This window comes from Lolium rigidum, chromosome 7 (genome assembly GCF_022539505.1).
Source record: "Lolium rigidum isolate FL_2022 chromosome 7, APGP_CSIRO_Lrig_0.1, whole genome shotgun sequence".
NCBI lineage: Eukaryota > Viridiplantae > Streptophyta > Magnoliopsida > Poales > Poaceae > Lolium > Lolium rigidum.
The window spans coordinates 142,860,111-142,886,723 of NC_061514.1; the positions used below are offsets into that span (position 1 = coordinate 142,860,111).

Here is a 26,613-nt window from a genome sequence, read left to right on the forward strand (position 1 = left end):
ACGAGCCAACGGCCTTATACTAGCCGGAATCAAACCTCGCCTTGAAGAACCGCTGCGCCGCGCAGCCGGAGCTTGGGCTGATGAGCTGGACTCTGTTCTGTGGAGTTTACGAACTACCCCTAACAGGTCAACAGGATTCACTCCCTTCTTCCTGGTATACGGATCCGAAGCTGTGCTCCCCACTGACATCATCCACGATTCACCGCGAGTTTCCGCCTACAATGAAGAAACTGCTGACGAGGCTCGACAGCTATCTGTGGACCTGATCGAAGAAGCTCGGAATCTAGCCGACCAACGCTCCACCATTTACCAGCAGAAGCTCCGCCGCTATCATAGTCGTCGAGTTCGGAACCGCTCGTTCATGGTCGGAGACTTAGTCCTCCGCCTTCGTCAGGTGAAAGATCACAAGTTGCAAACTCCATGGGAAGGACCTTTTGTCATCAGCAAAGTACTACACAACGGATCCTACTATCTCGTTGATTTCCGGGAACTAAAGGATAGACACTGCCAATCGGCATCGGAAACGAAAACGAGAAGATCCGGGTGACATATATGATGAAACGAGATCGTCCCTGGAACATAGCACAGCTACGTCCTTTCCACACTTAGCGCTTTACGCATTACATACCTTGTAATATCTATGATACATGATCAATGAAATAAAGCTTTTGGTTCACTCTTAGAGTCTTTTACCTCCTTTAATTTTTCATTTCTGGATCGTGTATGTTTTTCCGACTAAAACCGCGAGTCTGGATCTTTCCGCCTAGGCGTGTATGAAAGTTGTGATTTTCAAAATCGTCCCTTAGGACGTAAGTTTAAGTTTTCTGGTGGAAATTTTTTCTGTTGCGAACCCATGGATTCCTGGTAGCGACTTCCGGCACTTGGGCTGGGGGCTTGTTTCCGCGGTTATTGACGGATTGCCATTGGGCTTCGTCGCCGGCGCGGCGTTTCCGGCACGGGTTTTCCGGCTCGTGGAAGGTCAAGTGGGCAAACCGGAAATCATCAAACCAGCACTTGCTTTCAAGAAACAACACATGCAAATAATATATAAACGGATAGCAGGATAAGTTTTTTCCGCCCACGCATGCATGCCTGTTTCGTCCCTAACTACTTAAGAATTTAAGTTATATTACAAACCCTCGCTGGGGCCAAAATGATGCATTGTTTTATCCCGCAGGACATAAACGTTTTCACTCCGCCTTGGACGGAGATGCGAGTGGCTTCGGATCTTTTCCTTTGGCGCCTTCAGCCGGAGACGACACGTCTTCATCGCTCTCTTCATCTTCGTCGGAGGTTGCGGCGCTGGTCTTGGGCTCTTCCTCTTCGGGAGCATCCTTGGAGCTGGTCCATGTATATCGGGATCCGGATTCCGCAGGACGGGCCTCCGCGTCGCGCTCTTTTTGGAGTTCATCTTCAAGGGGCTCGTCTGCTGGGAGAACCACCTTGTCGTAGAACTCTTCATGACGGATCTTCCGCGCGATGCGGGTGTCATAGCCACTCACTGCATCGAGAAGTTTTTCGACATCTGCGGTCGGAGGAACTCCAGAAGACACCCTATCCAGATCCATCTTTGGGTGATGCGCCAAGCACATGGTTAGAGTCATAGCAGCTGCACCTCGGGCAGATGACGCTTGTAGATCGGTCACCAGCTCCGGAAGAATATCCATACGCTTGATCAGCTTGCGCAGACTGCATGTGCGGCTCCTTTTCAGGGACAAGTTATGGCATATTTTCCGAGAAGCGGATATAAGATCCTTGCAGTCATCACCAGCGAGAGAAAGAACATCGTCCCGGGGGAATTTGTTCCGGCGCTTTTCAGGGTATCCAAGTGGCTCTGCACAAAAATACAATAAGTAAACATTCAAGTTGAGCACGAGAAAACAAAAAGCATCAAGACAAGAAATTCCGAGTATAAGTACCCAGAATATTTTCGGCCAGCAGGTCCCAATGGTGCTCTGCGGTTTCCATATACTTCCGGAGCCCATTGAGCTCCTTTTGCTGCCTCTTGATGGTCTCGCTATCAGCATTTCGCTTCAGCAAGAATTCGCCTTTCTCCCTGATAAGCTCGGAGTTTTTCTCCGCCAGCTGCTTCTCGGCATGCTCCTTCTGCTGTTCCGCCTCCTTCAGCTTTAGCTCCAGTTCTTGGTAGGAGGAGCGCAGGTTTTCCAGCTCGGAGGAGGTCGTAGCCAGGGAGGAAGAGGCGCCTGTAAGGATTCAGGTTAAATACAGTTCAACGTCGGAACGTGAACTAATAGCAAAAAGGTCGGAAACTAACCTTGGGCATCCGACAATTGTTTGTTCAGTTCTGCATTTTTCTCTTTAAGGGTCTGGATGTTTTCCGCTTGACCCAAGGTAACGCGGCGCTGCAGAGCAATGTTTTTATGCAGCTCATAGTGCAGTGCCTGCTGTTCCTGTAAAAAGAAGACAGAGCAGGAGTCAAAATTCCGCTTACAACACAGTGGTGTCCTTTGAAGCATTTTTGCCGGAATCTTTCCGACATCATGCTTGGGGGCTACTGTAACATTTTTAATAAATCTTCCCAAAAAGTGGCGGTACTCTAAAGCATCTAAGCGCTAACTAGTACTTGTTTCCGCTTACATGCTTGGGGGCTACTGGGGAGTACCTTTTGTTTGCAGACGAGCTTGTCGAGGAACTCGCCGACGCCCTTCTTGAAGTCCTGGATTTCCGATGTACCGGCATCCGGCTTCCCCAAGCATTGTTCGAGCATAGCATTGAGCAAGTCTTGCTCAAGCTCCCATTTCTCCGGCTCCGTGAGCTGCTTGAAGAATTTGGTAGCATATGCCTTGGGGGTGGAAGTGAGGTCAGCCGGATCTCCGAAGTTCTTCGGAAAAACGACGACGTCGCCAGCACCGGCTCCGGCCTTCTCGGAGGAAGTGACTTCCGCCTCTCCTTGATCTTGAGCTTCTTCTTGAGCAGGGTCTTTGGCCTTGGGATCTTCTCCGCCCACTTTCTCGCTGCTAACCGGAATTATCTCCGGTGGAGTGTTTGCGGCAGGAGGGGGAGATTGATCCGCCTGAGGAGGGGACGATGGGGGAGCAGTGTGGGAAGCGCTTGGTGGTGCAGGGGTCGGAGGACCGACAGCCGGAGATTTCTTCAGGAACTTTGTGATAGGCTCTTGGCTGGCGGTCCGAGTGGCAGTCGGAGTACTGCGAACAGATAAAAGAAGATCGCATAAGTAACAGATGCATCAAAGTAAATATGTACCATACCCGGAAACTTACGGGGCGCCGGGGATGTTGGGGCGTGAGCGTTTGCCTGCTGTTGAAAGCATTTTCAAACGCTCCCGCTCCGCCTTTCTTGAATCGAGCGGAGGGGGCTTGGTGACCTTGGGCTTCTTGGCGGAGGCCTCGCCGCTGGCTCCGGCTTCAGAGCCGGAAGCTTTGGCGCGGGGACGCTTCGCAGGTCGAGGAGCTACCTTGCGGGGCTCCTCTTCCTCCTCTTCGTCCTCCGGAACCTCCTCCGCCGTGTCGCCGCTGACAGGGACGCGGAGTATGGTGCGCAGGTTTTCCTCCGCCAATGTAGCGAGCTGGAGGAAAAGCTATCAAGTGTTAGTCAATGTCCAAAAACTTGTGAAATCTGAAGTGATGAAAGAGTCAAGGCTTACCGGAGGACATTGGTCGTTTGTGTAGATGTCCTTTATTAGTTCCGGGATCGGTTGACCCCGGCCCACCTTCACCAGCGTCTTGAATCTCCTTTTGAGAGAATCAGCCGGAAGATCGTGGCGGGTAGCTCGGAGCTGGTCGTCCGCCCCGGTGTATGCGCAGATTAATCGCGCGTTGTATCGGAGAGGCTGGATCCGCCCGGTGAACCAGCTCAACGTAAGGCCGGGTTCCGGTTAGCCCGTCGTGGACTAACCGAGGAGATTCTCCGCGCTGCTTTCTCCGAGAATGGGAGTTAGGGAAAGCGGCGGGATGAAGCTCCAGCTTGCGAGCTCTTCCGGAGGTTCGTTGTTGAACTTGGGGAGACCATCGTGGATCTCCGGAACTGACACGTTCTTCTCATAGAACCATCCGGCGTTCCAGTACCGGACGGATTCGTGCGAGTCGTGTGGAGGGTACATACGACCAGGTCGGAGCATGAAGGTCATGCTCCCGCAGTTCGAGCATGGCTTTGTCCTTTGTTTCTTTCTTCACTCGGAAGAAAAACTGCCATAATTTGATGTCTGGCCGGATTCCGAGATGCCCTTCGCAGAGAGTGACGAAGTTGGACAGCAGCAGGTAGGAGTTGGGGCAGATGTTGTGGGGCTGAAGCCCATATGTGTTGAGGACGGAGAGGAACAATTCCGAACAAGGAAGCGACAGTCCGCGTTCCACCCAAGCCTTGGTCATGACCACTTCTCCGGCTCCAGGCTTGGGGACGATTGTGTCGCGTATGAAACTCCAATGAGCGGAGATCATACCTTCGTTCTGGAGCTCTCTGAGCTCCGTATCAGTGGTTTCGCAGGGCCACCATTGACCCCGCTCTCCTTCGCGGTTCCGGGCCTTGGAAGCCTTCTTATTTTCCGTCTCTTGCACCTTAGCAGCCATTCTAGCTTGCCCTTGAAGTTCTTCTTCAATCTCTTGCGCGGTTGGGATCCGGCTTAGCTTGGTGCTGGAAGATGCGGAAAAAGGTTGAGCTAGCCGGATGTCGGAAACATATGGTGGTAGATAAGCTATGGGATCCGGACAGATAGGCTCTAATGAACTGGGATCCGGGCTGTTCGGAGAACTACCAGTACACTGTGAGTCGATCGGCATGCTTCCGGCTGCACCCATGCAAAGTGTTTGAGTAACCGGAATCTATCCTACACTACTTCTTCTTCTACGAGTCCGGCGCACGTACCGTTAATGGCGCGGCGGTCCGACGATGTTCCGGCGAGATTGAAGGTCGCCGAACTTGCTGCAAAGCGGCCCGCGTGACCACGAATCGGCGGCGGGGAAGATTTCCCGATCAACCGCGACGATCTTGGAGCGAAGGGAAGCTTGGAGCGGTTGGGCGCGAAGGTCACCGTGGCGGAGCTCGTCGGAGTTGAGATTTGGCCGGCGGCGCGTCGGGAGGAAGAAGATGAAGTGGTAGAAGGGTGAAACGAATGGGAAGTCACCGCGCGATGGGGTATTTATAGACCGCGCGCGGAGATTCGCGTTCCGGATCCGACGGCGGAAACTGAACGGTCTCACCGTTGGATGCATGACACGTGTCTTAGGTTAAAAACGGTAAAATGACGTGGAGGTGATTTGACCGTGCGCTCCCGAAATTTCCGGCTAAAGATTCGCATCTCCGAAAAATTAGCGCGGGAAGATAGGAAGTTGTGCGCGGGAAAAATGCAAACTCCGTTACATTATCGAAACTGAAAGACGTGAAGATTTCCGATTGAATGATATCGGAAGCAGGAAAGTTTTGAAGCTCTTCAAGATTCTCTTCGGTTCCGGGATGTATGAAGGTGGAAGAATGATGAATCTCGGAGAACTTCGGGGGCTACTGTTGTGGGTATACTTTATGGGTATATCAACGACGTGGCCTAGATCCGGCAAGCCCGGGTGGCCCACAGACGGTGATGGTGGCATGGGGCCCATCGGGCGGCCCAGTTGCTGTTGATCAAGGAGGATGAAGTCCAGTCCAGGAACTTGGAGCCGGATCCTAACCGACCTACGAAGGAGGCCGGATCCATGGAAGCCCATAAAGTATCCGGATCCAGTACGGCCATAAAGAAGGCGGATCCTTGACGTACACGGCAAGATATTGTACCGTAGTTAGGCAACTTGTATTCCGGCTAGGACTCTCCATGTAAACCCTAGATCCGGGCGCCTTTATAAGCCGGATCCTGGGAGCCCTAGAGGCACAACCACAACCATTGTAACAACGCGCAAGCGCCGGATAATTCCGGACAAGCAGCGGTAGGCCCTGTCATCGTGCGGGTGTTCGAGGCTGGGTAACTCGCGTACCACCGTCCCGTGTGCACTCCGCCCTATGGCCCCTACTTCTTCTCCCCCTCGTGAGGATCCCTCCTCCGAGGTATCGTCGATTAGGCAACGACACTCGACTTGACCGTTGGTCTGTGGATGTGCGACAGACGCAAAACTCAATTTAATTCCCACTTCTGCGCAGTACGCTTTGAACTCCTTGGATGTGAAATTACTGCCATTGTCTGTGATGATGCTATGAGGGACTCCAAATCGAAAGACAATGCTTTTCACAAACTTGATTGCCGACGCGCCGTCCGGTGAATTTATCGGTTTTGCTTCTATCCATTTGGTAAATTTGTCTACAGCAACGAGCATATACTCATATCCTCCTGGCGAAGCTTTGTGTAATTTTCCCACCATATCGAGGCCCCATTGAGCAAAGGGCCAAGACAACGGGATTGGCATCAATTCTGCTGCCGGAGAGTGAGGTTTTGCGGCGAATCTCTGACACGCATCACAAGTTCGCACTATTTCCTTCGCGTCCTCAATTGTTGTTAACTAGTAAAATCCTGCTCTGAAAACCTTGGCCGCAATAGCTCGACTGCTTGCATGATGCCCGCATATTCCTTCGTGTACATCCTTCAGGATTATCCTTCCTTCTTCGGGTGTGACGCACCTCTGGAGCACACCTGAAATACTTCGCTTGTATAACTCCCCTTTGACCACAGTAAAAGCTTTAGAACGTCTAATTATTCGCCTTGCTTCAACTGGATCGTCGGGTATTGTATTCTTTAGGATATAAGATATATATGCCAGCATCCGTGGAATTTGCACCATCATGACTAGCTCATGCTCCTCGTCTTCTTCTTCCAGTGATTTTTTTGTAACACCCGAGGGTTTTTCATCCTTCTCCTTCTTCTTTGGTTTTATTGGCTTTGTTGATCTCTCGCTTATTTCTTCCCAAAACACGCCTGGAGGAATCGCGAGACATTGCGACCCGATATTTGCAAGAACATCGGCTTCGTCATTGCTCAACCTGCTGATGTGATTTACCTCGCATCCATCAAACAGCTTTTCTAGCTCATTGTACATCTCCTTGTATGCTATCATACTCTCGTTGACTGCATCACATTGATTCATAACTTGCTGTGCCACCAATTGTGAGTCGCCAAAGATTTTCAGTCGGGTTGCACCGCAAGCTTTCGCCATCTTCATCCCGTGTATGAGAGCTTCATATTCTGCTTCATTGTTAGACGCGTTTGGGAACGTCATCCGTAGGACATACTTCAATTTGTCGCCTTCAGGTGATATTAGTATCACGCCTGCTCCAGCGCCTTCTAACCTTTTGGACCCATCAAAGTTCATAGTCCAGGTTCTCGATAAATCTGGAGACCCTGTATTTTGTAGCTCCATCCACTCTGCAATGAAATCTGGTAAGATTTGCGACTTTATTGCTTTTCTTTTTTCATACGTGATGTCCCGAGGGGAAAGCTCTATTCCCCAAAGGGAGACACGACCCGTAGCTTCTTGGTTGTTTAATATATTTGACAGAGGAGCCTCATTGACCACTACTATCGGGTGTGCCGAAAAATAGTGTCACAACTTTCTTGCCGTTGTAAACACTCCATATGCCAGCTTCTGGTACTGCGGGTACCGCTGTTTTGAAGGCGACAGTACTTCGCTGATGAAATATACTGGCCTCTGTACTCCATGGAGCTTTCCTTCTTCTTCTCTTTCGACTACCAGAGCCGTGCTGACCACCTGAGGTGTGGCTGCGATGTATAGTAGGAGGGGTTCCTTCTCTTTAGGCGACACCAAGATTGGTGGTGTCAAAACTGTGCGCTTGAGACTCTCAAAAGCTCTATCTGCTTCCTCGTTCCACTGAAATTTCTCTCCTTGTTTGATCAGTGCATAAAACGGCAGTGCCTTTTCTCCCAGCCTGGCAACGAATCTGCTTAAAGCCGCGACTCGCCACATCAGCTGTTGTATTTCTTTCAACTTTGTCGGCTTCCTCATTGTTACGATGGCTTGTATTTTCTCTGGATTGGCTTCGATCCCTCTTGCTGACACTAAGAACCCGAGTAGTTCTCCCGCAGGAACACCAAAGGAGCACTTTGTCGGGTTCAACTTAAGGCAGAACTTGTCGAGGTTGTCGAAGGTTTCTTTCAAATCCTCGATCAGCGTTGTCCCCTTTTTTGATGTTATCACGACATCGTCAATGTAGACTTGTACATTTTTCCCAATCTCTGTTGCAAGGCACTTGTGAATCATCCGCTGATATGTTGCTCCCGCGTTTTTCAGACCAAAGGGCATTGTTCTATAGCAGAATACGCCGTAAGGTGTTATGAACGATGTCTTGGCTTCATCATCTTCTTTTAATCTGATTTGGTTATAACCAGAGTACGCGTCCAAGAAGGAAAGACGTTCACATCCTGCCGTGGAGTCGATGATTTGATCGATCCTTGGGAGGGGAAAGTGATCCTTGGGACAGTGTTTATTGAGACACGTAAAGTCGACACACATGCGGAGGACTTTCGTGTTTTTCTTCGGCACCATCACTGGGTTAGCTACCCATGTAGCTTCTGTAGATATCTCTTTGATAAAACCAGCATCTTTGAGTCGATCTATTTCTGATAGCATAGCTTTGCGGTTTGGTTCCGAAAAACGCCGCAAAGGTTGTTTGATTGGTCTCGCTATAGGATCCAAGTTTAGGTGGTGCTCGGCAAGTTCCCTGGGTACTCCTGGCATGTCAGGTGGACACCATGCGAAGATTTTCCAGTGCTCACGGAGGAACTCGACGAGTGTGCTTTCCTATGCGAGGTCCATATTTGTTGCAATGGATGTCGTTTTCTTCGGGTCCGTCGGGTGGATCTACACCTCTTTTGAATCCTTAGCAGTATTAAAAGTTGGTTACCTGAGTGGCCTCCCTGTGTCTGGCAACACATCATAATCAGTGAGCCTTGGCGCCATATATTCTGCTTGCATCCCGAAAGTTTCCGACAGTCGATGAAAATCTTTGTCGCACTTATCAGCCAGCGTGAAACTTCCCTTGATTGTGATTGGTCCCTTAGGTCCAGGCAACCTCCACAATAAGTACGTGTAATGAGGTACCGCCATAAACCTGGCATATGCTGGTCGTCCCAACAAAGCATGATATTGCAACTGGAAATCCACGACTTCAAACTCTAGGTTCTCTATCCTGTAGTTTTCTCGGGTCCCAAACTGAACGTCGAGATTGATCTTGCCCAACGGATAACTTGGCTTCTCTGGCGTGATCCCATGGAAACGTGTATCAGTTGGTTTTAGATTTGCCAGGGATATGTTCATTTTTCTTAATGTATCTGCATACATAAGGTTTAAGCTGCTGCCACCATCTATAAAAACTCTCGACACATCAAAAACCAGCGATTACTGCGGGCAAGATAAGTGCAGATTTTCCTGGTCGAGGAACTTGCTGCGGGTGATCCGCAATTGTGAAGCCAATGTCTTGTCCCGACCAATTTAGATACTCGACTGTTGGCGGAGGCATCTTCTCTGTCATGAACACTTGCCGCGAGATTATTTTCTGCGCCCTGTTAGATGGCCTAGCTTTCTAAATCATCGAGACCGCACCATTGGAGTTAGGGTCAACATATGGAGGTGGATGTGGTGCTGGTGTCGATTTTCGTCCGTAATTACGGGAGGAGGTGGGTTTCTGTTCATCGCTTGGGCATTGGCGATCCCTGCGGCCCGCAACATAACTTGGAAATTGTGGCAGTCTTTTTCGAGATGTCCTGACTGCCTCTTTCCATTATTGTCGAGATAGAAGTGCATCTGACATGGTCCATTCATCATTTCTTCGGGAGACACATAAGGTCTCTGAAACCTTGGTCCACTATTTTGTCTGTTACCACGGAAATCACCTCTGTTGTCGCCTTGTTGCTCATTACTCCTTTGGTAATCATCTCGATTATTCCCTCTAGAGTTTCCTCGGAAATCAGCTAATATGTGGCCAGGAGCATCATTATTGTAAAACTGGCGAGAAAATCGCCTTCTATTTTGAAAATTTCGACTGCGGTCCTCCTCTGGCGACCTATGTCGTTTGTTGTGTATCGCATCTTCTCCATTTGCCCATCTGTTTGCTATCTCCATCAATGCTGATATTGTCTTAGGGTTGGTTCTCCCTAAGTCTTCGACGAAATCTCCCCGACGAATTCCTGCCACGAACGCGACTATTGCTCTCTCGTCAGATATATCCTCTGCCGAGTTTTTAATAATGTTCCACCTCTGTATATATTTTCTCATTGATTTGTCGTGTTTTTGTCTACACGCCCTCAACTCTTCCAATGACGCAGGTTTCTTGCAGGTGGACCGGAAATTCCTCACGAAGATGTCTTCAAAACTATCCCAGCTGTCGATGGAACCTGGGGGAAGTTTCTTTATCCAAGATCGTGCGGCTCCACTCAAGTGTACTTGGATGCTCTGCATGGCTGTTGCCCTGGTTCCGCCTATCAACTTCACCATCTCGAGATAATCGACGAGCCAATCCTCGGGATCCTGTAGGCCGTCGAATTTCTTGAAATTTTCGGGTAACTTAAACCCTTTCGGGACTCGAGTTTTTCGAACTCGTCTCGTAAAGCACGGTAACCCGCACATATCTTCATCGGCGACTTCTGGTGACTGCCGATGTTCTCTTCTTTCTTGTCGCGCTCTATCCACCCTTGCCTGTGCCGCCGTATCCCTTGCTCCACTTGTCCTTGGTGGATCTTCCACTGCTATCGTGGGTCGTGGACTATTTTGCCTTGGAGTTCCTTCGGGAGGTGTAGCTGCAAACGTTGTTCCCATGACTCCAACTCCAGCCATTGCCATATTAAACAATGCTTCTCTCGGGTCCCCAGGGGGTGGTCTAGACGCGAGGATATAAGGTTGTGTTGCCATGTACCCAGCTTCTGGTGTTTTCGGGATGATATTTTCCCTTTTATCAATCGTCACGAAGGACATGTCGAGATTTTGAATTATATTTCCTCTCTCTACTTCAGGTATATTTTGCAGCTGAGATCTTGCTCTCCTCCGAGCTTCTCTGTGACTATCTCCCGAAGTTCCTGATTGTCGACTGAGCTCTGCTCGTCGCCTACTTGACGCGGAGGCTGCCTCTTTTCTTCTATTCAGGGATTCTGTTTGTTTTTCCAGCTCCCTACTCACACGAGCAAGTCTATATTGATAGGCTTGTAATTCTTCTGCAGTATCAGTGGTAGTCATTGGTTCTGAACCATCCATGGCTTTTGCGGCTCTATCCCACGCTTCCTGCGGGAGCTGAACTCTTAATCGTGGAGTGGTCCCGACATATTTTGTGCCTAAACCTTTTCTGAGATCGGAGGGATCAACGTATGGATTTTCCAAATCGTCGAAATCCTCTGACGTCTCTGGTTGTGCTCGGTTTGTCTCTTCAATCGCATAGACCTGATGATATTTTGAGTGTTGATTCTTATCAGGATTGGTGACACCATCATAGAGATTGGTGAAGACCTTTCCAATGGCAGCAGACTTGTCGATGAAGTTGAAGTTGTCGACGCTGTCGGAGTCGCGGTTTATAACAGAGTCCGCAGACGACTCGAAGGATGTGTCGCTGAAGATCTTGGCGAGCTTTCCGCTTGCCTTGGTGTCGACGAGGCGTGGCGACGAAAACTCTTCATCGCTCGATGAAAAGTCAGAATCGATCGCAGAAAATTCCGACGAGATCAGAACTTCGAGACGATAGGATCCTTCCTTGTTGACGCCGAATCGGAATTCTCCGAACGTCATGACGATGGGCTCCTCCAGATGCACACATGCATCCAAACGGGAGGCGGGTGAGGAATAAAATCGACTAGATCAGTTTTTTCCTGTTTACCTCGATCCATCGCATTGCTTGCTACCGACGAAGTCGACGATTCTGGACGTGCCATCGAGATCAGCTCCTTGCAACCTCTAATTCCCACAGACGGCGCCAATTGACAAGGGATTAACTTGTCAATGCCTACAGATTGTAGACTAGGGTTTTGTTAGAAGTAGAGGGCAAGTAGATCTCGAAGGTTTCAGCCGAAAAGTACTCGCTGATTGTAAAAAACTAGGGTTCTGTTGACAATAGATTCGATCCTTTCTTTGTCCCTCGACTCCCCCTTATATAGGAGGTGGAGCCGAGGGTTTTCGTAATACACAAGTTACAGAGTCAGAGAGGGTTTCATACCCATCCCGTAAGATTACAAGTCTCTATATTTCCTAATACAATCTATCTTTCCTTAACACTAATTGGGCTTCCGAATCTTCTTATCCTTCGAGTTCTGGGCCTTCAATAAACCCCGGGTACTATTTTCGGCAGGCCCATTGGGGATGCCTATGTCAATGAGGAAGACGAAGGCGGCGGCGCAATGAACTGGAAACAGGTAGTCGCATATGTGGCACGTACATGCTAGGGTTCTCGTCCGCGCTTATATAGTGCGGTTCCGGAAGGTCGTGGGGCGCAGCCCACGTCTGAGTCGGCACAGCCACGATCCAGAAAAACTGGAAGGCAAAACGGCTGAGTAACGCGTCCGTTAATGACTCGAAATTGATTACACAATTAATTTCCCAAACAACAAAAAGATAAGCTCGGCTCGGCGAGATTCCCGCAACCCGCGGTGCGTCGTGACGTGGCGAGGCGTGGCGAGGCGGGCGGCGGAGGAGGAGTGCGCGAGGGCTCTCTCTCTTCTCACTCACTTACTAGGACTAGAACAGCCCACCTTATATACCACTCCAACTCTCTCCCAACTAGCAATGTGGGACTAAACTTTAGCTCACACTAGTGCTGCCACTGATTTATGATATGGGCCATGTGAGTTTCAGAATTTGATAATGGGCCATGGGCCAAAGGCCAAATTCCCACAAATTCCAGCAACCCCCCACAAACTCTCATTGCCACATCACATCAATAAATTTCCAGAACATTGTTTTATATACCGGTATGTCGTGGAGACTGTTAAGTTGAACTTCCACTTAAAGCTTCATATTACACTAGATTGCAACTTGGATAGTGGACTATGCCTTGAACTACAAGTTTTCCGCGCACTAGCTTCATACAAAGCCTAGACCGATACTAGGCAGCCGCGAGGATTCCTCGCAGTTTGGAGCTTATACGTCATACTCCAAGGCCTTTCATGAGTTTACTAGAGAGCACCCAACTCTCATAGATTGCGACGTTTAACAATCAGACTCATATAGGTGTGTTCTTCAGAAGATGTTACGCGAGGACAACATCTCTCGCTAAAATAAGCCACTTAGAACACATTAAGATAATTATCAACCTGCCATGCGAGATTAGGAGAGTATTGCATCTTACGGAGTGGTAAAATTGCTATAGGGATATATACTCTCCTCTCAGCTGACAAACAGCTTGTCTCCCAGCTCTAATTCACGGGATCTCCGATCACATAGAGTGGGTTACCACCATGGGCAGCTCAGTGTGGGTCTCAAACCCATCTCCCTCGATGCATTTTCTATCACATTTTGTGATAGTCTCTTTGTGAAGGGGTCTGCCAGGTTTCTAGACGTATGGATATAATCCAACGCTATAACTCCGGAGTTTCTCATTTTCCTGACAGTTTTCGGTCTCCTCTTCACATGCCTTGATGACTTCATATTATCCTTAGAACTGTTTACTTTGATGATCACAGTTTGATTATCACAGTTAATAGGAATAGCGGGTATTGGTTTCTCAACCACAGGTAAGTCCATCAAGAGCTCACGGAGCCACTCTGCTTCAACAGTGGCTGTGTCTAATGCTGTGAGTTCTGCTTCCATAGTTGACCTCGTAATGATGGTCTGCTTGCAAGACTTCCAGGAAACAGCGCCACCTCCAAGTGTAAACAAATAACCACTTGTGGCCTTAGTCTCATCAGCATCAGATATCCAATTTGCATCACTATATCCCTCAAGTACCCTTGGATACCCAGTATAGTGAATGCCATAACTTCGCGAGTGCCTTTCAAATAGCGCAAAACTCTCTCAAGAGCATGCCAATGAACATCTCCAGGTCTAGACAAAAAACGGCTGAGTTTACTTACAGCAAAGGAGATGTCAGGCCTCGTGGCGCTGGCTAAATACATAAGCGAGCCAATGATCTGCGAATATCGCAACTGATCTCTAGCAATTCTTTTATTCTTACGAATTATCACACTGGGATCATAAGGCGTTGGAGAAGATTTGCAATCGCTATACCCAAAGCGACCCAGGATCTTTTCCACATAGTGGGACTAAAGCAATGTAATCCCACCATCGTCATCCTTCAGCAGCTTGATGTTTAAGATCACATCAGCTACTCCCAAGTCCTTCATCTCAATACAACGAGATAGGAACTCCTTGACCTCCTTAATCATAGTAAGGCTGGTCCCAAATATCAATATGTCATCGACATAGAGAGAGAGAGAGAATAACTCCCTCGCCCCCACCATGGCGATAGTATACACACTTGTCAGCTTCGTTTACAACAAAGCCTTCAGCGGTTAAAGTTCTTTCAAACTTCTCATGCCACTGCTTAGGCGCTTTCTTAAGCCCATACAAAGATTTCAACAACTTACACACCTTTCCTTCTTGACCATCTACTACAAATCCATCAGGCTGCTCCATATAAATTTCCTCATCGAGCTCTCCATTTAGGAAAGCTGTCTTAACATCCATTTGATGAACGAGAAGACCATGAGAGGCAGCAAAGGAAAGTAGTACTCGAATAGTGGTCAGTCGAGCTACAGGTGAGTATGTATCAAAGAAATCTTCGCCTTCTTTCTGAGTGTAACCCTTGGCCACAAGTCGTGCCTTGTACTTTTCAATAGTACCATCGGGCCTAAGCTTTTTCTTGAACACCCACTTGCATCCTATAGGTTTGCACCCATAAGGACGATCAGTAACCTCCCAGGTTCCATTAGCTAAGATGGAATCCATCTCGCTACGAACAACTTCCTTCCAGTAGTCAGCATCCTGAGATGCATAGGCTTTTGAAATAGAAATGGGAGTATCATCCACGAGGTACACAATGAAATCATGACCAAAGGACTTTGCAGTCCTCTGTCTCTTGCTCCTTTTGGGAGCTTCATTGTCGTCCTCCACAGGATTTTCAAAGTGTTCTATAGCCATGGTAGGTTCAGGAAATAATTCCTGAGTAGATGAACTGGGCATCTCCTGAGTTGATGAGCTAGAGGTTTCTTTCATAGGAAAGATGTCCTCAAAGAAAGTCGCATCATTCGACTCCATAATTGTACCGACATGCATGTCGGATACCTCAGGTTTTACTATCAAAAATCTGTAGCCAATGCTATGGAATGCATATCCCAGAAGAACACAATCGACGGTTTTTGGTCCAAGCTTGCGCTTCTTGGGTATCGGCACATTCACTTTCGCCATACAGCCCCAAGTTCGCAAGTAAGAGAGTTTCAACCTTTTCCTTTCCCATTCCTCAAAAGGGGTAATGGTTTTGTTCTTTGTGGGGACACGGTTTAGGACATGACATGCAGTCAATATCGCCTCCCCCCACCATGCCTTGGATAGACCCGATGTATCTAACATGGCGTTAACCAAATCAGTTAGAGTACGGTTCTTTCTTCGGCCACCCCATTTGACTGAGGTGAGTAGGGAGGCGTCCTCTCATGGATAATACCATGTTCCGCACAAAAAGAATCAAACTCATTGGAAAAATACTCTCCACCACGATCAGACCTTAGCCGCTTGATCTTTCGATCAAGTTGGTTTTCTGCTTCAGCTTTAAAGATTTTGAAGTGATTAAGAGCTTCATCTTTAGATTTCAGGAGATACACATAACAATATCGAGTAGAGTCATCGATTAAAGTCATGAAGTATCTTTTCCCTCCTTTTGTCAATTCACCATTCATTTCACAAAGATCCGACTGTATAAGTTCCAGCGGTGCCAAGTCTCTTGCCTCCGCAGTCTTGTGAGACTTACGTGGTTGCTTAGCTTTCACACATACTTGGCACTTGGATTTCTTGACAATAGCAAATTTCGGAATTATATTCATATTCGCTAGCCGCGTCATGCACCCAAAATTAATATGACAAAGTCGTGAATGCCAAATATCGGACTCACTATCATTGCAAACATGATTAACAATTTGAGTATATAAGTCTGACAAAAATAAGCGGAACAAGCCTCCGCAAACATAACCCTTTCCAACAAATTGTCCACACTTGGAAATTACAACTTTATTGGACTCAAAGACCAACTTAAAACCATCTCCACATAAAAGCGATCCGCTAACGAGATTCTTATTAATGGAAGGAACGTGCTGCACATTCTTCAGCTGGATGGTCTTTCCCGAAGTAAACTTCAGATCCACTGTACCAACACCACGAACAGAAGAACGTGAGCCGTTTCCCATCAGCACGGAGGAAGTCCTTGCGACCTGATAAGAAGAAAACATAGAGACATCAAAACATACATGTGTATTGGCTCCGGTGTCTATCCACCAAACAGGAGAGTTACATACTGAAAGGACAGTAGGGGAAATACCGTACCCAACGTCCTTCATCTCAGTATCAACGCCAATAACAAAATTTGCGGACTTTTCGCTGTTCCCACGCCGATCATGGCGTTATGGCAATCAGGAGCCCAATGTCCAGGAGCGCCACAAACATGGCAGTTCCCTTTCTTCTTATAAGGAGTCTTCCTTTTGAAGTTGGTTGAGTTGGAGGCTTTGTTCTTCTCGTCAAACTTGCATTTTCCATTGTTCTTATTCTTAGACTTGTGAGATTGGAAGTTCTTCTTCTGTACCACATTGGCACTGGAACCTCCCTCAAAACTACAAGCGCGTGTGTCCTTTGCTCTCGCCTTCTCTTCCACATGAAGCAGGCCAATGCGATCCGAAACGGAAAACTCTTGTCTCTTATGTTTCAGAGAAGTAGCAAATTTCCTCCACGAAGGAGGAAGCTTGGCAATAATGCCACCGGCCACAAATTTGTCCGGTAAGGTACACTTAAACTGCTCGAGTTTTTTGGCAAGTGACTGAATCTCATGAGCCTGCTCAACCACGGAGCGCTCATCAGTCATCCTATAGTCATAGTATTGCTCCATGACATACAGTTCAGTGCCAGCGTCCGAGACCCCAAATTTGTCCTCGAGCGCATCCCACGCATCTTTACCATGGTCGAAAGCCATGTACGAGTCAACAATGTTGTCCCCAAAAATGCTGAACAAGGCCGCCTTAAACATGGCGTCGACCTTCTCAAACTTTTCCTGCTCCTCTGCAGAGAGAGGCCCCTCAGGTCTAGCATCTGTGGCGCTAAAACAGCCTAGGTTTGTAAACCATAGAACTGCATTTGTGCGCCACCTCTTGTAATGCATACCATCAAAGGAGGGAGGTCGAGTAGCGGCAGCAATACTGCTTGAATTGATTTGCCTATAATCAGGTTTTTGGATTGTTGAATATATAAGCAAATATCCATATGAAATAATCCGTGCAAGTAATTGATAAATCATGACTATGAAAATAACAAATAAACTAATTAATCGTGCAGACTAGCAAGATAGATGAACATATCACATCTAAACAAGACACTGATCGCATCTATCACAGAAATTAGATGAAGAAACTCTAACAGAAACTGAAAGAGAAACGACAAGATCACATACTTCGCAGCAGCGTCGTTGTCGCCCATGTTGAGGTTGTCGAAGAAGTCGCTGAGATCCGGGAAGAAGTTGTCGGTGTGGAGGAACTCGTCGTCCGAAGACGACGTCGTGCTTACCGATGAGTCGCGCCGGAGCGCTCCCCAAAAACCTGATTGCCCCTCACCCGTACGGGTTCACGAGAGGCGGGGTTCCGGAGGCCCTCTTGTCCCGGCAGTCGGTGCACGCCGACGGACGGGATGAGGAAGACGAAGGCGGCGGCGCAATGAACTGGAAACAGGTAGTCGCATATGTGGCACGTACAGGCTAGGGTTCTCGTCCGCGCTTATATAGTGCGGTTCCGGAATGTCGTGGGGCACAACCCATGTCTGAGTCGGCACAGCCACGATCCAGAAAAACTGGGAGGCAAAACGGCTGAGTAACGCGTCCGTTAATGACTCAAAATTGATTACACAATTAATTTCCCAAACAGCAAAAAGATAAGCTCGGCTCGGCTAGATTCCCGCAACCCGCGGCGCGTCGTGACGTGGCGAGGCGGGCGGCGGAGGAGGAGTGCGCGAGGGCTCTCTCTCTCTCTCTTCTCACTCTCTTACTAGGACTAGAACAGCCCACCTTATATACCACTCCAACTCTCTCCCAACTAGCAATGTGGGATTAAACTTTAGCTCCCACTAGTGCTGCCACTGATTTATGATATGGGCCATGTGAGTTTCAGAATTTTATAATGGGCCATGGGCCAAAGGCCAAATGCCCACAAATTCCAACATGACATGTGGTGGTCATGTGGCAAATAATAGACACTTCAAAGAAAAGTGTGAAAATCATAAAATATTCCGAAAATATCTTGTGCACAATACTTCCGCTTACATATTTGAAGATAGTAGGGAACTCTTCAATTTATCTTTATGTTTGTCACAAAATTCTGCCATTTCATTATCCCTCCATTTGATTCATAATATTCACTGAAAGGTACAAATATATTAATACCTAAGGCCACAATGTGAGTCAAATATGTCTAGAAACGTACGTGTACTTTTCAATAATGGCGCACCCTCAGGGTTTTGCTTCTTGGATGATGTGTGTTGGTGTACCGTCAGGAAGTATGGCCTTGTTCATGGTCCCCCCTTCATCGTAGGTATAGCGAGTTGTCGCTAGGAAGGTGGCTTCAAGTTGATGGGCTATGCTCCTTGATCGAAAAAATAATGAGTGATATGGAATCCGTGTTGCATGTCTCAATCTACCACATGCCTGGATGGACCTGACATGCAGGTCAACCTAGTAAACCATTGAATTCAGTACGAAGACTTCAAAATGTGATACTGCATTTTTCTCGGTATTTCGAGAATCAATTTTGACATTGATTTGATCAATAAAGCATGTGTTATGTGCCACAAAAATTATATCACCGAAGTTGCACTTTTAAATCTCTAATGATATAATTTTCATGACACTCTTAACTTCATGTGAAAGCTAGATCATTCAAAATGGAGACGACATGTAAATAAGGATGGAGGAAGTACTATTTTCTACATTGTGTAACTACTGCGTGGAAAAGGTGAAATTTACTCGTAATTTGTCATTAACTTATCACATGTTTCATAGGGACCCATATACCCTTGGGGTTATCCTGCGCCATGGAAGACGAACTAGGAAAAGAAAAAAACATGAAAAATTATGTTTCTGGTAATAATCCATATTTACAAAAAAATATAAAGCATATAAGTTCAATCAAAAGTCAACATCTTCTAAGTTTGACTAAATTTATAAATAAATATGAGCATCTAGAATACTAAATCAATATCAAATGGATTCACCATAAAGTATATTATTTTAATATGTCTATTTAATATTGTAGATTTTGATATTTTCTGTAATTATTTGGTCAAATTTTGTAGGGTTTAATTTTTGAATAAATTTATACGGCTTATATTTTGGGACAGAGTGAGTAATACTTTAGAATAACCTCTGTGGGGGTTTGGGGGGGGGGGGGGTCTTATAGTTTTTTGATAATGAGATTTTTCATTGACTTAATAAGTTGCATCAAGACAATACAACCAACAAAGTCTCACAATGCGATTTTGCATAACAAGATGGCCAAAACCCATAGAAACTATGTCTTGTAGTTCCAAAATTTTCATACACAGTCTATATGTACCTTGTTCGATGTTGTATGTACCTGCAAATTAATTTCACTACAAAAAAAAGGTTTCAAATAGCTTAGATAATTGTGCAAAGTTCTCAGGTTTTCTTGGAATTAATGTTCCCCTTGTCTAAAAATATGCCCCCTTTCTAAATTTTTATCCTTCGCATAGGCCTGCCTACCTTAGCACGCATCCAACTGGCTATTTTTGGTAACATCAAAACTGTGACAATGCAAGTTGCAACGGGCGCCACTAACTCCTTATGACTTTGTGCCTCGAACCTGTAATTAGGTTTTCTCATCTGCTCATGTCATGTCATCTTGTAACTTGTGCGGTTCCCATGCCGTGATCGTAATATATCTTGTACGCAGCTCGCTCTATGCATTCGGCTCGCACGCCAAGCTGTCTCGGCGAAGGGAGCAGTGCAAATTAATCAACTTCGATGCCAAATTAGCCCTGGCAGCTCGGGATGCTATATAATGTCGTTGACGACGCTGAAACTTTCGTGAGAGGTTCATGAATTTAGGAGTTGGACAGTCCGACCTCTTACTGTATGGAGCATGCCCTTGCAAGAAAATCAATGGTCCCCGATTTGAAGAGAGATTTTTCAGAAACTTCCATCACAAGTGCCCTACCACATGTTTTAGCTTCAGAATCTGCAGTGTTTTAGCGTCAGAATTTGCAGGTTTTCTAACTGCAGTTCAAAACCTCACTTGTCATGCCGCCTATATACCAACTGATTAGCGATGGCGAAACCTGATGCCTCCGTAACTGTGAGATGCTTAGATACATGAACAGCGCCACACAGGCAAGCAGGCAGGCAATTTATAATTTCTACTATTACAAACATGCACCGATTAAACTGAGGAACTGGAATCTGACGGCGCTGCTTATCCCACCCTGCTGTGCGTAATAGCTCTGAGCTACAGGTGAAAAAACTGACACTGCTACACACCACCATCATGGGGTTGGTTACGCTCAGCTGCAACCGTGCTGCGAGTAGCAGTGCAGCGCACAGTGCTAATGCGTCCCAATGATGAAGACGCAGAGATAATCAATACGTTCAGGTTCTTAAATTCGCCCGCATCGATCGATCGTACGTCCGTCTCGTCGCACAGTGCTCCCTGTGTGTTTTCATGGGTTTCTTCTGCACTTGCGCTCGTGGCCCAGGTTTGGCTTTTACAGGTGCAAAGATTAGCCGCTTCAGAACCACAGTGGCTACTACTTTGCCAGAACTGTACAGACATGTTTTGCAGGGTATAGAAGATGGGTTTTTTGTTTTAAGGGAGCGGATAGAAAGATTTGCTTCAGGTAGTTGTTCAAGCGCTATGGCCTGTGAAGAGCAAAAGGTGCAGGCAGTCTCAAGAAGAGTAGCATTCCACATTTGCACCCAGCTGAACTATTTGTAACGGTTGTTATCGCAATCTTAGTCCACTTTCGCAGTGTTTTCGACACGCAAGCGTCTGTCTCAGCCTACCAATCAAGCTCAACCGGAGAACAACACGAACTTACAACCCGCATTGAGCCCTCTTCCCCCAAAACATTAGCATGCTTTTTTTCTGCAAAAATTTGATCGATCTATTGATAATCATCTGTAACAGTATGAAGAATCTAAAAGTAATAATAATTACAAATAGATCCATAGACCACCTAGCAACGATAACAAACACTCGGGTGAGCCGAAGACGCGCCACTGTCATTGCCCCTCCCTCACCAGAGCCGGGAAAAATTTACCGTAGTAGAACTTGAAACAGTAAATAAACGAGAAGTCATCGTGCTAAAACCCAAATAACTAGTGCACCGGAGCACTGCTGCCAAAGATGAGACCTGTACATTGAAAGAGCTAATCACACCAACGAACACGGAAATTAACTGGATCCGCGAAGATCCGCGAGACGCACAAGTCTATGCGCCCTCCACCAGCGCTAGACGCACCACTAGAGCATGTTAGGAGAAGAATGATGTGGGACCGATGTACAAGCGTCTAGGTCCACCAACCCAGCCCACTCGGAGACCAACACAAACTTACAACAGGCCTTGAGCTCTCTTCCACCAAAAGACTACCCTGTTAGGAGGAGACACCCTCACCCTTATAAGTTCTTTAACGTCATCTTTCACAAAAATTGTGAGAATAAACCTAACAAAGCTCCCCCTCACACCGGTCACCATGAGCCAGCTTAGCACGGTGTTTCTAGCCCATTAACCATGTCTTTCGGGGGAGAGTTCCCAATGCATGTTGTAAGCCCTTGTCTGTGTTTATGATTCAGAATAGAGCAAATGACTGTAATTCGTCCACGCATACGAATTAGTTAACATTTTGTATTAATTTTGCGAACGGAAGCTCTTATCTTCATATTTCCGTATCCTTTCTTAAACTATGAGAAATATACTTTTTTTGTAAAAAAGTTTCTTTGCTTTAATTTTAGAACTTGGTCTCTACTAGTTAGGCTTGATTTGTGGACCCACATGCTCATGCAACGGACCCATGACATGTGGGTCGGAAACACTGCAAAAGTGAACCGGGCGATGATAGCCATTATAGTTGGTACTAGAGCCCAGGTATCCAGACCCAAATCTCAGATGTAGTCACGGTGATCGGTCATACCCTGTTTTTTTTTTCAAGGATACGTCATGGATAGACGTATCGGTTTCATAGAAGAAAAAGGCCAGAAGGCCAGCGTTACAACACACTCTAGGCACAGGCGCCACGGAGTGCAACCCCACGCTGCAGCTAGGCAGCACACACACGGTACGGGACTACTCGCGGCATCTCCGCGTATCCACTACTGCGAGGGCGTCTCTGAACAACCCAGCCGCTCTTCAGAGCTCAGCCTCATCAGAGATCCGTGCTAACACCGCCTCTCTCGAGGGGGGCACACCCTCGAAAACCACGTCATTCTGGTGGCGCCAGAGGCACCAGCAAACAAGCGTGATTCCCGTCTAGAGATCTCGGTCCTTCCCCGGTCCACCACGTTTTCCTTCTAACCAGAGGATAAAGCGTGTGTCTGCTTGTGGCATCCAGCCGAGCTTTTCCCACCAGCCCAGGCAAACGGACCAGACCTCTCGCGCCAAGACACATCCCAGTAGCAGATGATCCAGAGGGACTCCTCTACCTGATCACGGAAAGGGCACGCCGCCGGGTGCGAAAGGCCCCGTCTGCTCAATCTGTCAGTTGTCCAGCATCTGTTCCTTTCCGCTAGCCAGAGGAACACCCTGCAGTTCGGCGGGGCTCGCGAACGCCAGATCTGCAAAGCTCCAACCATTTCTATCCTGGCGCCAAACATCGCACGGTAACAAGATCTTGCCGAGTAGGAATAGCTGTTGTCCCATCCCCACCGAAAGCTATCATCCACACCCTCCGAGAGGGCAACATCCGCCAAACGGTCAAACCCTGTTAGAAACGGACATCCTCTCCTTTATAAGTGCTTAACGTCTTCTTCTCCACATCTGAAGTAGACTAAACAAAACTCTAGGCACGAGCCACACACACACGCAAAGATACGTCAACCTTGCGAAACATAACCTGATTATTAGGTGAGTTTTATTTTTCTCATATCAGCCTGCTTGACCGGGATGGCAGGTCGATGATCGTTTTGTTTGGAGGTTGACAACTAATGGTTCTTTTACAGTGAAGTCGATGTATGAAGATATTATGTGTGACCATACCCCATTTCTAAGAAAATATCTATGGAAGGTTAAAGTTCCGCTTAAAATTAAGATTTTCATGTGGTTTTTTAGTAATAAGGTTCTGTTTACTAAGGATAACCTAGCTAAACGGCATTGAAATGGATGTACAAAATGTGTTTTATGTGGGGAACAGGAGAACATACAACACCTTTTCATTGACTGCCCACTAGCTAAGCTCTTATGGCGTACGGTTAATTTCACTTATGATCTTCCACCTCCCACCAATATTACTAATATGTTTGGTAATCGGTTAAATGGAGTAGATAGACAATCTAAGGCTTTTATCCGGATTGGGGTTTCTGCTTTATGTTGGTCTATTTGGAGGGTCAGAAATGATATAATTTTTAACAAAAAAGTCTCTTTTCATTTCTTGCAGGTTATTCATATGGTCTCCCATTGGGTCCAGCTTTGGGCCCTACTCTCTCCGGAGGGGCAGCGGGATGTCATGGCTTCTGGATGCACACGGCTCCTGATGGTCGCTCAGGATATCTTGTGCCAGGCTGGTTGGCGACATACTAGTAGACTATGTTAAGATGTAGTCATAGTATGTGTTGTTTTCGATGGTTGATTTTTGTATCAATCCTCGGTGATGCGTGAGTTGTAAACCATACTTTGTGGAACCTTTTTTAATAAATGGCCGTGTGCATCATCATGATGCAGAAGCCGGGGCAAATCCCCATTTCGAAAAAAAAAACTCTCTTCACTAGAAGGTCCATATGCATGGAGGTGTTGATGACCGGTCAAGACACACAATCGCTTGGGAATGGTTTGATGCACTTCGATGGGACCTGCTTGATATTACTCGTGCGTCCTGTGAGCTAGTTATAGTTATGGATCATGATAAGCAACAATAGATTCATGGGCCTCATGGCCCCCTACCTACAGCTTGCTCAATGCATTCAAGGAAGCAAGCAGACGCTGAAGAGGACTGCTCACCGAGGCTTAACCTAACAGCCCCGTGTACTTCTCATTTATGATTTGCATAGACAGAAATATCCACAACATGATACAGTATCATGTATGGAACCATGATTTGCTGAGCCAAAATCCATTACGTTCTAAAATAAATATGAACTTGATGATGCAAATTTTTACGAAATGTCTATAGTTTTGCTAAGAATTATGACGACGTACATGCTGTGCGATACTTGCAAGACGGTTGCATTATATATATACTCCCTCCTATACACAAATAAGTGAAGTTTTGAACATCAATACAATCTTCAAGATGCTACTTTACTTGCTGGCGTTTCTGCTCCTCGGTACATATATACTCCCCTTATTAAAAATGCATTGTAAACATATTTAAAATAAAAAATCCAAAATAAAGTGTTGCGCGTATATCTCCACACCCTATGTGCTCTCGGAGTCATTTTAAGAAAAAACTAATTTTTATGTGCCTTGTGCAAAATAAAATACAAAATTTCATGTTAGAAAGGCTTTTTGCGAGGCATTTTTGTCTTTTTGCACAAGCCATGAAAAATGTCAGTTTCTTACGAAAATTTAAACGAGCATATATAATGTGGAGATATACGGGCCAAAAAGAAATTCCTGAAATTTTGAACATCCTGAAATTTGTTTTTTCATAAAGTGCATCTACATCACGAAATAAATTATACCCGTTCCGTTCGGGAAACTACCCCCTCCTTGCCATAATATAGTGCACATTGGTTTGCCCAAAAGTGAAATTTCACTAACTTTGACCAAGTTTATTAAGAAAACTATTGATATCTACAATACCAAATGTATATACCATATTAAAATATACTTCATAATGAATCAAATGGTATTGATTTTACACTCTGGATGTGAATGCTTTAAAAAAAACTAGGTCAAAGTTCACACAGTTTGACCTTTAGAAAATCTTATAAGCACTTTATTTCATAAGACTGTAAAAAAATCTTATAAGCCGAGTAGGACCTATAGTGCTTCATGCAAAAAATATAGTTCTTTCAAAAAAAATCTTATAAGCACTATATTTTTGCATAGAGGGACTATCAACAACTAAAAATCTTATAACCCTGACAGTGTCATCACCTCGGCCCACCGCTGCTGCCCCGTGGACAAAAACAAGTCCGCAAGAGCACCATCTAAGTATTTTCATGTGATCATGCAATAATATTTTCCATGCCATTTTGCAAAGATTATTACTAGTGAAATTCTATTCACCTCAAGTCAAAATCCACGGCTTTGCCTTCTATCATTGTCAGGCTTTGCTTAGTAAAAAAAGAAGAAGGGGACCTAGGGAAATGCCCAAAGGATGCAAAGGAGGGAGGTACTAATTAAGAGAGGACTATAAGTCCTACTCCATGCTCATGGAGGTCTGAAGGAGAAAGGAGAAGGTCAAGAAAGCAAAAGTGCAAGCTTTCATGAAGGAGAAGCTCGATGAGCTGATCAAGAGAAACAATGAGATGGCAGGGTGGACTCTTCAAGTAAATATGTAGTTGACTGAGTGGTAGAAGCCAAGGGAAAAAGATGAGGTGACAATATATCAAGAAAGCTAAATGAGAAAGTTAAAGAGGCGAGAAAATATGAGGCAAAGATATAGGCACATATTGCTCACTTGAAGGAGTATAGCCTTGTGATTGAGGATGCCAAATAGAGGCGGGATGAAGAGAAGAACGAGTAAAGGAGAATGGAGGAGGTGAAGATTATGATGATGGATCCAAATGAGATGCATAATAAGGCAGGGGCCTATTGGATGATCTTTGTATTCGGATGATCTCTTCTTTTCTTTGACCTTTTATTTTGGGAGATGTTTCGCATATGATGCACTATCTGATGTGAACATGACTTTTTGATAATGAGCAGGGTGTTTTGATTCATACATTTTGTAAATTCGGGTTAAATTTCAAATTGCAAATTTTAAAATCATGAACTGAAATATTGCTGAATTATGTGTCAAACATAGATGTTTGAATTATTATGGCGGTTAACAATAAAAATTAGAATCACAAAAAATAAACAAGAAGAGAAACACATAGTTACCTTATAGCTCCGAAAAATACAAGGATCCACCTTACCTGTGCTCTAGAGTTTCCATAAGGTAATTAGATGCTTAGAAAAGGAAACATTATATTAGAATCGACTTGAAAAATTCTAAAGAACGGAACTACTATGAATAACCTGCTAGAGTTGCTCTTAGATTTGTGTTATTTGAACTGAGTAAGACATACTCCATCAGTCTCAAAGTTATCTGATTCAGATATTGAAGGAGATATGCCCTAGAGGCAATAATAAAGTGGTTATTATTTATATC

The 26,613-nt window shown here is 46.0% G+C and overlaps 1 protein-coding gene across 1 annotated transcript in view; it reads left to right on the forward strand.

Moving 5' to 3' along the window:
• The first annotated feature begins 4,199 nt into the window (after positions 1 to 4,199).
• Positions 4,200 to 26,613, forward strand: part of LOC124672101 (transcription repressor OFP18-like) — a 32,061-nt gene continuing 9,647 nt past the window's right edge. Inside the window, exon 1 of the mRNA XM_047208387.1 lies at positions 4,200 to 4,390. Coding sequence (XP_047064343.1) covers positions 4,200 to 4,390 — 191 coding nt within the window. The remainder of the gene's footprint in view (positions 4,391 to 26,613) is intronic.